The 13,556-nt window shown below is 44.2% G+C and overlaps 1 protein-coding gene across 1 annotated transcript in view; it reads right to left on the reverse strand.

The window, feature by feature from the left end:
* Positions 1–250: 250 nt before the first annotated feature.
* si:ch73-60h1.1 (calcium/calmodulin-dependent protein kinase type IV) overlaps positions 251–13,556 on the reverse strand; it is a 205,063-nt gene continuing 191,757 nt past the window's right edge. The window contains exon 11 of the mRNA XM_067387405.1: positions 251–730. Coding sequence (XP_067243506.1) covers positions 251–730 — 480 coding nt within the window. The remainder of the gene's footprint in view (positions 731–13,556) is intronic.

Raw genomic sequence — 13,556 nt, forward strand, 5'->3', positions numbered from 1 at the left:
ATGAGAAAAAACAATGTTCACTGTGCCACTAACCTAAAGTTGTCACGAAAGCCACATGCCTCCATATGAAGAGCTTTAAGAAACAAATAGCTCATCATGTGTTAGTCCTGTATCAAAATATCTCATGGCAAAAATGGAAGAGGAGAAGAAGAAATTCCCAGTGTATTTTTAAAGCATTGTCTCTCCTGCTCTTCTACTCGCACGAGGCCCTCCGTATTCCGTAAGAATCAAAATATTTAGATCATACAGTCTACTGACATTGTGCTGTACTGCCGCCTGTCTCAACACCCACTGAGAAACCATTACTGAGGTTCTTAGGACTGGGTGGGGTGGTGCTCACTGGCAAAGGCTCATGTTTGCCCTCGGGATCCACTGAGCAGCTCTTCTTGGGCACCCTGGGCCGCACCACCGGAGCCTTTGGTATGACAGAGATCTGCCTGTGTCCGTCTGCTATTAGAGGTGGTCGAGTGGGCATGGGCCCAGATAGGGCAGAAGATTTAGATTTATGTGTAGGGTGGAGCGGGGTACTTGAGGGACTCTGAGCCCCATCCTCAACCTGCTTAAATCCCTCTTTAATGGGAATGGGCTCCCTTTGAGAATCCAAGGTGTTTTCCTTCTGTATGCTGCTCTGGAGCGAGGTCTTTTCTGTGTTGGGCATCTCGCAGCTGTCCATCCGCCGTCGTGAACCCTCGTGCATGCGGCTTGTGGCAACTACAGCTTTCATAGCAGCCTATAGACAGAGTAACTTTTACTATGCACTGTTTCAGTAAAATGCTTGTGATTCTGCTCATAAGAAACACAGAAATCATATTCTAGTTCTGAACAACATTTGACTTTGAACTCTTTCCACATCATTGACAGCTTTCCATGTTTTCACTGTTATACAGTAGAGGGTGCTATTATGAAAGAGTAGGCCTAAAGAACCTCCAGATCAAAACACAGGCAAAAAAGAAGCAGAAACAATTATGCACGTTGTAGGCTAGAATAAAATGTTTTTTTGTTTGTTTGTTTTTTTGTTGTTGTTTACAAGCAGAGGCTCTGTTCTTCTTTTATTGCCTGTTCAGATATTCGTACAACAAAATGTTCTGAAGGTCATTAAAGTTTTGTGAAAATTATCAATTAAAAAAAAAAAAAAAAAAAAAAGAAGAAAAAAAAAAGTTTAAGGTCAATGACATGGAACTTTTTTTTGCCCTATATAATAATTGATTAAAAAAAATACATTAAAGGTGCCCTACAACCGCGCGGCCCCTTTAAATTGCACGCCCTGCCCCCACGAGCTCTCGACTATAAAACAGTGCATTTACAAAGTTCACACAGCTAATATAACCCTCAAATGGATCTTTACAAGATGTTCATCATGCATACTGCATGCATGCGTCGGATCATGTGAGTATAGTATTTATTTCGATGTTTACATTTGATTCTGAATGAGTTTGGGGCTGTGCTTCATGGCTAAAGTTAACATTACACACTGTTGGAGAGATTTATAAAGAATGAATATGTGTTTATGCATTATACAGACTGCAAGTGTTTAAAAATGAAAATAGCGACGGCTCTCTTGTCTCCTTAAATACAGTAAAAAACGATGGTAACTTTAACCACATTTAACAGTACATTAGCAACATGCTAACGAAAGACAATTCATAAATATCACTAAAAATATCATGTAATCATGGATCATGTCAGTTTTTAATCGCTCCATCTGTCATTTTTTGCTATTGTTCTTGCTTGCTTACCTAGTCTGATGATTCAGCTGTGCTGCTCCAGACGTTAATACTGGCTGCCCTTGTGTAATGCCTTGAACATGGGCTGGCATATGCAAATATTGGGGGTGTACATATAATGATCCCGACTGTTACACAACAGTCGGTGTTATGTTGAGATTCGCCTGTTTTTCAGAGGTCTTTTAAACAAATGAGATTTACATAAGGAGGAAACAATGGAGTGTGAAACTTAATGTATGGCTTTTCCATGTACTGAACTCTTGTCATTCAACTATGCCAAGGTAAATTCAATTTTTGATTCTAGGGCACCTTTAAAACTGTGTTTTTTTCGACCAGCAACCTTGCCTTGGAAAAACTGACATATGTAGTTATAGGGAAACTAAAAGACTTTCACAAAATTTGGACTCCCTTTTTGCACTACTACAACCAAATGGATCAGGCAACCTGGGATGATTGAACTATACCCACCTCTTTTGTATTGGACATGTCAATTATACAAAGCAATTCTTGTATTCTAGCAAAATAACCAATAACTCTAGTAAAGTAGCAAAGATAAATTACATAATGAAAGGCTGTGAACTGTGATTTATATAAATGCATATTTTAAATTTTCTTTATAATTCATTTATTTATTTATTTTATTGTTTTAATGTTCAAACAAATGCCAATAAATATATTTTTTTGGGGAAAAAAGCAAACAAACAAACAAACAAAAAACTGTTTCTCAATTGATGGGTCGTGACCCAAAAGTGGGTCGCAAGACCGTTTTGAGTGCGGTCGTAGAGTGTGTATTCAAAGAAAGAGGGACTAACAAAAAACCTAATTCTAAATTTTTTTCTGATGCAAAGATTTTATTCTGAAAGATGTGCGTGAACGCTGTTGACTCTTCTGTCTGAGGGGGAAATTTTGAGTTTCTGTATAATTTCTATATGATTTTACCTATATGCTTATGGTTAAATGATTTTGTTTTTCTCAGAATTGCTTAATTATGCATTCTTTGGGTGACTTGGGGTGACAAGTGGAAAAACACTGAAGTGGTAAACATGTTCCTAATATGGTAAAAGGACAGAGGCTTCAGCCTTGGAGGTTAGAGATATAAAAGTGAGGGGAAGCTTTCATTCTTTGTCTTACACTCTGCAGCTACTTGTGTTTCTGTTTGACTGTTTGACCTTTCTTGAAAGAAATAAAACTTTCGAAAGACAATTGGACATGTTTGTCTCTTATGCAGTGAGAGTTGGTTGATTTTTTTCCACAACAATTTGCTGTCAGAAGGTGGGATTCCTTAGATGTGCCTTTTGAACCTGAGAGCGGATGGTGACTGATCATCCTGGACTTAATAGTCTCAGCCCTACCCCAAATAGATTGAGGGATAAGGGGCCGACCGCCAGGGTCCAGAAGGGGACACCACTGGAATCAGAAAACGAACCCAGGTGGCATCACAACTCTCTGGTAAGAGATAAATCTAAATTTTATGGGGAATTGAAGTTTTTTAAATTTTGTGATTTAGAGCGATTAAAAGTAAAATTTGGTAAAATTTGGAAGATTAGGAAATGGGAAAAATTTAAAAATTTGTGATTTGGTGAATTGGGTAAAAGATTAGGAAAATATGGGACAAACCATATTGGTTGGTCTTGCTGACTCTATAGTCATGGTTAAGGGGTTTCTCAGGGGAATTGAGATCACATGGGCAAAAGCAACATGGAAGGGAAATTCAGGCTGCATCACACAGCTTAAACAAATTTCTTGGGAATTCAGCTGTAGTCAGGGCCTACAGAAAATTTGTGGTTTCAGGGGAAGCCTGAAACCAAGGCTGTGTGACACAGTTTAGACAAAACTTTGTGGGTGAAGGCAGCGTGATCAAGACGTTCCTGGAAACTGAATCACGTTAGGACAGTTAAGACGTTTCCAAGGGGAGGTTTCTGGAAGGGAAATCTAAGCTGCATCACACACTCAAGCAAATTTCTGGGGAATCCAGTTGTAGTCAGGGGACTACAGAAAATTTGTGGGTTCAGGAGAAGCCTGAAACTGAGGCTGTGTTACACGGCTTAGATGTCTTAAGCTGGAGCGGAAGGCTCAACTAGTGATGTGTCGTTCTTGAACGATTCGTTCATTTTGAATGAATCTTTAATGTGACTCGGGAAGAACAAGTCGTCTCGGGGGGTGATTCGTTCAGTCGTGCATGTACAATATTCTACAGGTTCTGTACTGCTAGTAGTTCACCTGATGATTCAATTGATTAGTTCATTTCATGAGTCTTTTGGGTTTTGAGTCGTTCCTTTATCACGTGACAGACCCATACGCTACCAATGCATTCTGAGCCGGAAAGAGAATTGATTAGTTCTTTTTATGAGTCTTTCGGGTTTTTGAGTCCTTCCTTAATCACATGACAGACCCATACGCTATGCTGTGTGACCCAAGCACATTATATTTATGGGTAAATAACGTTAACTCTCCAGTTTTGTTTGAGTTTGTGTTACAACTGTTAAAGCTGAAGTTATCATAACCTTGATGTTTTAAACTAACATTAATAATTCAAATTCAAAATGTTATTTGCTTTTAATTTATGTCATTATGTCCTTTTTGAGCAATCTTCTTATACATATATTAGACCAATATGTCAACTCTGCCTAGGAAAAGCAATTATTATAACAGCAAACTCAAAATTGGAGTAAAAATGAACAAACTAGGCTATAAATACTTTGTATTGTAGGCTTGGATTATTATATTATTATATAGCATAGTGTTTACATATACAGTCAAAAAGATCAATTAATCAATATTTTATTTATAACAGGGCTTTATTTATTCATAATAACAAACCACAGATCCTCAAGAAACAGTAACAATGTCAGAAATAGCGTATGGGTCTGTCACGTGATTAAGGAATGACTTAAACCCGAAGACTTGTCAGACAAGAGGTGAGGTGAGCTTAATCAGCTTGTCATAAACTGAATACCCAGGTAATGAATTAATCATTTCTGAATCTTATAGCAATGTAGTTTTGTATTATTTGTAGTGGGATCAACGTTTGCATAAGTAGTAGATGTGTTGGGGAAGTAACACGTAACATTTTAATTACATTTTGCTAAAATGAACGAAATGACTTGAAAAAAGATTTGTTCATTTTGTTGAACGAGACTCAAAAATCCGAGTCGGTAAAATGATCCAAACTTCCCATCACTAGGCTCAACCTGTCTGATTTTAGGTGAAAAGTTGGGTCTGTAGGAGTCCAACAGATTATTTAGGTGCGCAACGACCAGGTTAATCCACGAGAGTTCAGGAGAGCCAATATGGGGAAATCCCAGAGTAAGCTTGCAGAATATGATGCACCCTGTTTTATCAAATGAGAAAATTGTATGGCCAAAAATACATGCTAGATGCAGGAAAATTAGTAAAATATTATGATTTTCCAAGAGAAGGAACATTGAGTGTCATAAAATTTAAGGTCGTAAGGGAATGAGTTGAAGAGAATTGCGATGTGGGGATGTTGTTTGAAAGCGGTGTGTGTGTGAAATGTAAGAAGACAATAGATTGTAGGCTAGAGGAAGCAGACAGAAGGGAAGAAGTTTGATGCAGAAAGAAATGGCATGTAGGGAAGGAGGACTGAATGTAACTTACAAAAAGTTTTGCTTTTCATCCATTAAATAGATGCATGACATTAGATGTCTAGAGAACTACAATTTACATAATAATGGTTGAAGGAGAAAGCAGCTATAAGGCTGTAGTTGAGATATGGGTAAAATAACTTTGTGGTTCTGCAAAACGGTAGAAACCATATTGATAATATGTTTTGCATCTGCAGACTATTTGATAGAGGAATACCGGATAAGTGGCTATAATAGAAAGAAATATAGCAGCAAGAATTAATGTTATGAAAATTAAAATTCTGAAAGAAAGTTTCACTTTATGGAAACATATTTGAACAGTCTCAAGTATGTTTTTTATGTGATGAGCGCATCGCTATCATAGTGTAAAATACAGTGGGTACGGAAAGTATTCAGACCCCCTTAAATTTTTTTACTCTTTGTTATATTGCAGCCATTTGTTAAAATCATTTAAGTTAATTTTTTTTTTCCTCATTAATATACACACATATTGTCAGAAAAACACAGAATTGTTGACATTTTTGCAGATTTATTAAAAAAGAAAAACTGAAATATCACATGGTCCTAAGTATTCAGACCCTTTGCTCAGTATTCAGTAGAAGCACCCTTTTGATCTAATACAGCCATGAGTCTTTTTGGGAAAGATGCAACAAGTTTTTCACACCTGGATTTGGGGATTCTCTGCCATTCCTCCTTGCAGATCCTATCCAGTTCTGTCAGGTTGGATGGTAAACGTTGGTGGACAGCCATTTTTAGGTCTCTCCAGAGATGCTCAATTGGGTTTAAGTCAAGGCTCTGGCTGGGCCATTCAAGAACAGTCACGGAGTTGTTGTGAAGCCACTCCTTCGTTATTTTAGCTGTGTGCTTAGGGTCATTGTCTTGTTGGAAGGTAAACCTTCAGCCCAGTCTGAGGTCCTGAGCACTCTGGAGAAGGTTTTCGTCCAGGATATCCCTGTACTTGGCAGCATTCATTTTTTCCTCGATTGCAACCAGTCGTCCTGTCCCTGCAGCTGAAAAACACCCCCACAACATGATGCTGCCACCACCCTGCTTCACTGTTGGGACTGTATTGGACAGGTGACGAGCAGTGCCTGGTTTTCTCCACACATACCGCTTAGAATTTAGGCCAAAAAGTTCTATCTTGGTCTCATCAGACCAGAGAATAGGCTTGTTCAACTTGATGCAGCGCTGCACAGACTGATCGGCGGCTGACTTGAAGCAGCGCATGCCGGTAAGAAATTTTGTCCGACTTGAGACAGCGCAGACGCCATGTGACTGTGATGTATGGCTTCAAATTACCGCAAGAGCGATTCGAGATCAGCCACCTAAGTCAGCCAGCGCAGTTTCTCAAGAGGAGCTGCATGAGCGCTGATGACTACACAGCTGTTTCATGATTGGCCGGATTCACCGCATGACAACGATCACGTGCCATAAAGCCCTGACTGGTGGAGGGTTGCAGTGATGGTTGACTTTCTACAGCTTTCTCCCATCTCCCGACTGCATCTCTGGAGCTCAGCCACAGTGATCTTTGGGTTCTTCTTTACCTCTCTTCTCCCCCGATAGCTCAGTTTGGCCGGACAGCCAGCTCTAGGAAGGGTTCTGGTCATCCCAAACGTCTTCCATTTAAGGATTATGGAGGCCACTGTGCTCTTAGGAACCTTAAGTGCAGCAAAAAACTTTTTGTAACCATGGCCAGATCTGTGCCTTGCCATAATTCTGTCTCTGAGCTCTTCAGGCAGTTCCTTTGACCTCATGATTCTCATTTGTCCTGACATGCACTGTGAGCTGTAAGGTCTTATATAGACAGGTGTGTGGCCTTCCTAATCAAGTCCAATCAGTATAATCAAACACAGCTGGACTCAAATGAAGGTGTAGAACCATCTCAAGGATAATCAGAAGAAATGGACAGCACCTGAGTTAAATATATGAGTGTCACAGCAAAGGCTCTGAATACTTAGGACCATGTGATATTTCAGTTTTTCTTTTTTAATAAATCTGCAAAAATGTCAACAATTCTGTGTTTTTCTGTCAATATGGGGTGCTGTGTGTACATTAATGAGGAAAAAAAAATGAACTTAAATGATTTTAGCAAATATATATATATATATAGCAATATAACAAAAGAGTGAAAAATTTAAGGGGGTCTGAATACTTTCTGTACCCACTGTAACTAAAATGATTTAGGACCTTTAATTTCTAAATGTTTGGGTTTTTGATAGTCAAAATGAAGGGGGTTTAAATGGCAAAAATGAGACTGCCAGTTAAAACAGAGACTCCATCTGATTGTAAATTTGTAATTTCCAAATTCTCTGATGTGTTAGTAAAAGACAAATATAAACACAGTTGTTTATTTGAAAACATATGCCTTTTCTGGGAAAATCTTAAGCTGGGCCAGGGTCAAAAGATATTTTGATGTTAAAAGTTATAAAAAGGCAGTGTACAGTCAGCAGGAGAGTGGTAACACAGGGACGTCGATGGGCGGTGAAGATCCGTGAAGAGTGATGACCGAAGAGCAGTGTCCGTGAAGTAATCCGTGCGTGAAGTCCAGAGAGTAATCCAACGAGAACACGAAAACCAGGAAGCAATGAATCAAAATCCAGTCCAGGGAAACACACAACAAGCAACACAGGAAACAACACGCGGACACCGTACAACGATCTGACAAACAAGAGACGAAAGACAAGGCGTTATATAGGCAGATGGTAATTGCTCACAGCTGCCGCTGATCAACAATCAGCGGCGATGCCCACACAAAACAATCAGGTGACACACCCACACCATCACACAGACACCAGAATGAGACAGCGGATTCATGAACCGTGACAGTCCTTCGAAAAGAGTAGGGGTGTAACCCCGACATCCTGGCCAAACTTGCCCATTGGCCACTGTCCATCATGGCCTCCTAATCATCCCTATACACTGATTGGCTTCCTCACTCTGTCTCCTCTCTACCAATAAGCTGGTGTGTGGTGGGCGTACTGGCGCAATATGGCTGCCGTCGCATCATCCAGGTGGATGCTGCATATTGGTGGTGGTTGAGGAGATTCCCCCTTCAATATGTAAAGCGCTTTGAGTGCCCAGAAAAGCGCTATATAAATGTAAGGATTATTATTATTATTATTATTTAATTACTAAATTAATTAGACATTCTCTAAAGCAGCAACATATCAGTGCTGAGACTATACTCAGTGATTTAAGTTATCACAACTGTCCATTCAGTGTAGTGTTCTGCTACATCTGTAACTAGAGCCATTGGCCCTGCACATGGTGGTGACAAAGATCAGACAAAAAGTTACTGGTCATAGAAGAAATTCATCAAAATAGTCACTTCTATCATTCAAGGTCTGTATTACTAATTTAAAGACCTCTTTATACTCATTGAGTTTTCCTTTCTTCATGGCAATCATTTCTTTTAACATCTCTGTGTCCATGATTTTCAACTGAGACACTGTGCTTCACTATAAATAGCTTGTTATCACTTATGACACAGGCTAAGATAGCAGCTTTTAGCTGACATTGAATGAGAGAGACTCTGAGAAATTCAGGACAAGTTTGGCCAGGATGTCGGGGTTACACCCCTACTCTTTTCGAAGGACTGTCACGGTTCATGAATCCGCTGTCTCATTCTGGTGTCTGTGTGATGGTGTGGGTGTGTCACCTGATTGTTTTGTGTGGGCGTCGCCGCTGATTGTTGATCAGCGGCAGCTGTGAGCAATTACCATCTGCCTATATAACGCCTTGTCTTTCGTCTCTTGTTTGTCAGATCGTTGTACGGTGTCCGCGTGTTGTTTCCTGTGTTGCTTGTTGTGTGTTTCCCTGGACTGGATTTTGATTCATTGCTTCCTGGTTTTCGTGTTCTCGTTGGATTACTCTCTGGACTTCACGCACGGATTACTTCACGGACACTGCTCTTCGGTCATCACTCTTCACGGATCTTCACCGCCCATCGACGTCCCTGTGTTACCACTCTCCTGCTGACTGTTATATGTTCTTTGTGTATGTTGAATCTGACTACCTTCGGTGTGAAGCTCTATTAAAGAGATTTAACTTGCATCTGCATCCTTCCTTCATTCCGTGACAGAACGATCTGACCAATATGGATGCAGCGAGTTCAGCAGCTTTAACGGAGTTCATCAACCACAGCATCTCCCGCATGGACCAGCAGCAGGAGAGCATCACTTCCACCGGACGCGCTGTCCAAGCGCTGGTAACACAGGTGTCCGAGCTCTCCCGGGAACTTCAACAACTTCGCGCTCCCACTGCGCCACCCACACCGCCTGTTCCCCCGCGTCGCTGGAGCGACGCGATCTACCGGAGCCCCGCCTGCCTGTGCCCCAGAGTTACGCCGGTGAGCCAGAGTTTTGCAGAGCTTTTCTGAATAAGTGTTCCCTGCATTTTTCTCTGCAGCCTCGTACATTCGAGCATGAGGAATCCAAGGTGGCGTTCGTCCTTACATTGTTGACTGGGAAGGCGGCTTTATGGGGAACGGCGGTGTGGGAGAATAAAGACCCATGTTGTTCCTCGTTCCAGGCACTCTCCGCCGAGATGAAGAGGGTGTTCGACCGTGCGGTGGCAGGAAAGGAGGCCGCTCGACAGCTTACCGAACTCAAGCAGGGCAGCCGCACGGTCGCGGATTATGCCATCCAGTTCCGCACCCTCGCGGCGGAGTGCCGTTGGAACGAGGAGGCGCAGTGGGATGTGTTCCTGCATGGGCTGGCCGGCCGTATTCACCGCGAGATTTACACCCTGGACCTTCCTCAGACTTTCAACGGGCTGGTTGATCTCGCTTTACGGGTGGATTCCCGCCTCCAGAAACTGGAGTTTTTGGAGGTCCCCAGCACCAGACTACAGGGAGCGGAGGGCCGGACGGCCAGCGCTGCTAATACGGTCGGTCCCGCCACAGATCCTGAGCCCATGCAGGTAGGGAGAGCTCGGCTTTCCCGGGAGGAGAGAGAAAGGCGGAGATCCCTGGGCTTATGCCTATACTGTGGAGCATCGGGACATCTTCTCAGGTCTTGTCCAGTAAAAGACCAAGCCCGATAGTAAACCCGAGGCTACTATCGGGCGGGATCTCCGCTGAGAAGTCCTCACCATCACCTCTTCTCCCGGTAAGACTGAGATGGGCGTCTCACAACATCACCTGCAATGCACTCGTTGACTCCGGGGCTGAGGGGAACTTTATGGACACCAGTTACGCACTACAGCATGGACTACCCATCTCTTCACTTACTCACCTGGTTACAGTCAACGCACTCAACGGTCAACGCCTTCCTAACATCTCTCAGATCACGGATTACGTCACCCTCACCACCTCCGGTAACCACAACGAGAGGATTCAGTTCATGCTTTTGGACTCACCGCAAGCACCCGTAGTTCTCGGACACCCCTGGCTCACCAAGCACAATCCTCGGATCGACTGGCAACTCAACACCATCACCGAGTGGAGCACTTTGTGTCACAGGTCTTGTCTTAAGTCTGCTTGTCCCACTGTGTCTGTCTCTGTGTTACAGGAAAAGGCTGCGGATTTGTCTAACGTGCCCGCGGAGTATCTGGACCTGAAGGAAGTGTTCAGTAAGTCCCGTGCTGCTTCTCTCCCTCCGCATCGTCCCTATGACTGTGCCATAGACTTAGTTCCGGGTAAGTCTCCGCCTAAGGGCAAATTATACTCTCTGTCTGTTCCCGAGAGGGAGGCCATGGAGAAATACATTTCTGATTCTCTGGCAGCTAAGTTCATCCGCCCTTCCTCTTCTCCAGCGGGGGCGGGGTTCTTTTTTGTGGGGAAGAATGACGGATCTCTGCGACCTTGTATTGATTACCGAGGGTTGAACAACATCACGGTAAAGAATACTTACCCTTTGCCGTTGATGTCTTCAGCCTTTGAGAGGTTGCAGGGAGCGTCCGTTTTCACTAAATTGGACTTGAGGAACGCTTATCATTTGGTCCGCATTAGGAAGGGGGATGAATGGAAGACCGCTTTTAACACCCCTAGAGGGCACTTTGAATACTTGGTTATGCCCTTCGGGCTTTCCAACTCGCCCGCGGTCTTCCAGGCACTCGTCAATGACGTGTTGAGGGACATGGTTGATCAGTTCATTTATGTCTACCTGGATGACATATTGATATTTTCGTCGTCTCTCCAGGAACATGTTCAACACGTCAGACGAGTGCTCCAGCGTCTGCTAGAGAATGGGCTTTTTGTCAAGGCGGAGAAATGCGAATTTCATGCACAGTCTGTTTCCTTTCTAGGGTACATCGTCTCGTCCGAGGGAATTCGCATGGATCCTGACAAGGTTAAGGCTGTGGTGGATTGGCCAAGTCCAGATTCCCGTAAGGCCCTACAGCGGTTTCTGGGGTTTGCCAATTTTTACCAGCGTTTTATTCGCAATTTCAGCCAGCTAGCCGCGCCTCTGACCGCCTTGACCTCACCACGAACGACCTTCAGGTGGTCAGATGCAGCTCAGGTTGCATTTGCCAAACTGAAGAGCCGCTTCGTTTCGGCTCCCATTCTTATCGCCCCTGATCCTTCGCGTCAGTTCGTGGTGGAGGTCGATGCGTCAGAGGTGGGGGTAGGAGCAGTTCTTTCCCAGCGGGCGCCCTCGGACGAGAAGATGCATCCCTGCGCGTATTTTTCTCATCGTTTGTCTCCCGCTGAACGCAATTATGACATTGGTAACAGAGAGTTGTTGGCAGTCAAATTAGCGTTGGAAGAGTGGCGTCATTGGTTGGAGGGATCGGGGTGCCCTTCATCGTTTGGACTGATCACAAGAACCTAGAATATATTCGATCGGCCAAAAGACTCAACTCCAGGCAGGCTCGGTGGGCACTTTTTTTCGGACGTTTTGACTTTGCTCTATCGTACCGCCCGGGCTCCAAAAACATCAAGCCCGATTCTTTATCTCGTATTTTTGATCCATCCGAGCGCCCGTCTACTCCCGAGTGTATTCTTCCTGAGACATTAGTAGTCTCCACTCTCACATGGGAGGTCGAATCGAAGGTCCTGGCGGCCTTAGAAGGGGTAATGCCTCCGCCCGGGTGCCCACCGAACCGTTTGTTTGTGCCGGAGGAGTTAAGGTCCTGCGTCATCAAGTGGGGGCATTGTTCCAACGTGGCTTGTCATCCAGGGGTTAATCGAACCAGATTTTTGGTTAAGCAACGATTCTGGTGGCCTGCTATGGCTCGGGACATCCGCAGTTTTGTTTTGGCTTGCTCGGTTTGTGCCACTGGTAAGACGTCCAACCGCCCTCCAGATGGGTTACTCCAACCGCTGTCTGTCCCTTTGAGACCCTGGTCCCACATCGCTCTAGATTTTGTCACCGCCCTCCCACCCTCCCTGGGGTACACGGTCGTTTTGACCGTAGTGGACCGGTTCTCGAAGGCGACTCATTTCATTCCCTTGACCAAATTGCCCTCTGCCAAGGAGACAGCGGTTACTGTCGTAGACCACATCTTTCGGTTACATGGTCTCCCGGTAGATGTGGTGTCCGACAGGGGTCCCCAGTTTGTGTCCAAATTTTGGCAGGAGTTTTGTAGACTGCTGGGCGCGACGGCTAGTCTTTCCTCTGGGTTCCATCCCCAGACCAATGGACAGACCGAGAGAGCCAACCAAGATTTAGAGCGTATGTTGCGATGTTTGGCGTCCAAGAATCCTTCCTCCTGGAGCCAACAACTCTCTATGATTGAGTACGCACACAATTCGTTACCAGTGTCTTCTACGGGCCTCTCTCCGTTCGAATGCAGTTTAGGTTACCAGCCACCTGTGTTTCCCAGTCTGGAATCCGAAGTCGCGGTCCCCTCTGCTCACGCCTTTGTCCAGAGGTGCCACCGCACTTGGAACAGAGCCCGCGAGACTCTGTTGCAAGTGAGGGCGCGCACCAAGGCTAAGACTGATCGCCACCGGTCAAAGCCTCCCGTATACGTCGTGGGTCAAAAGGTGTGGCTTTCTACCAAGAACATTCCGCTCCGTTCCGTTGCCAATAAGTTAGCTCCCAAATTCATTGGCCCGTTTCCTGTCACTAAGATTATTAGCCCAGTGGCAGTCCGACTCAAATTGCCTCCGGCGTACAGGAGGATTCATCCCGCCTTCCATGTTTCCAAAATTAAGCCTGTTTTTCACTCGCATCTTAATCCGCCTACTCCGGTTCCCCCACCGCCGCGGCTCGTAGACGGGGAACCAACCTATTCGGTTAATCGCATTCTGGACTCGAGGCGGAGGGGACGCGGATTCCAG

The sequence above is a fragment of the Chanodichthys erythropterus genome, chromosome 6 (genome assembly GCF_024489055.1).
Source record: "Chanodichthys erythropterus isolate Z2021 chromosome 6, ASM2448905v1, whole genome shotgun sequence".
Lineage (NCBI taxonomy): Eukaryota > Metazoa > Chordata > Actinopteri > Cypriniformes > Xenocyprididae > Chanodichthys > Chanodichthys erythropterus.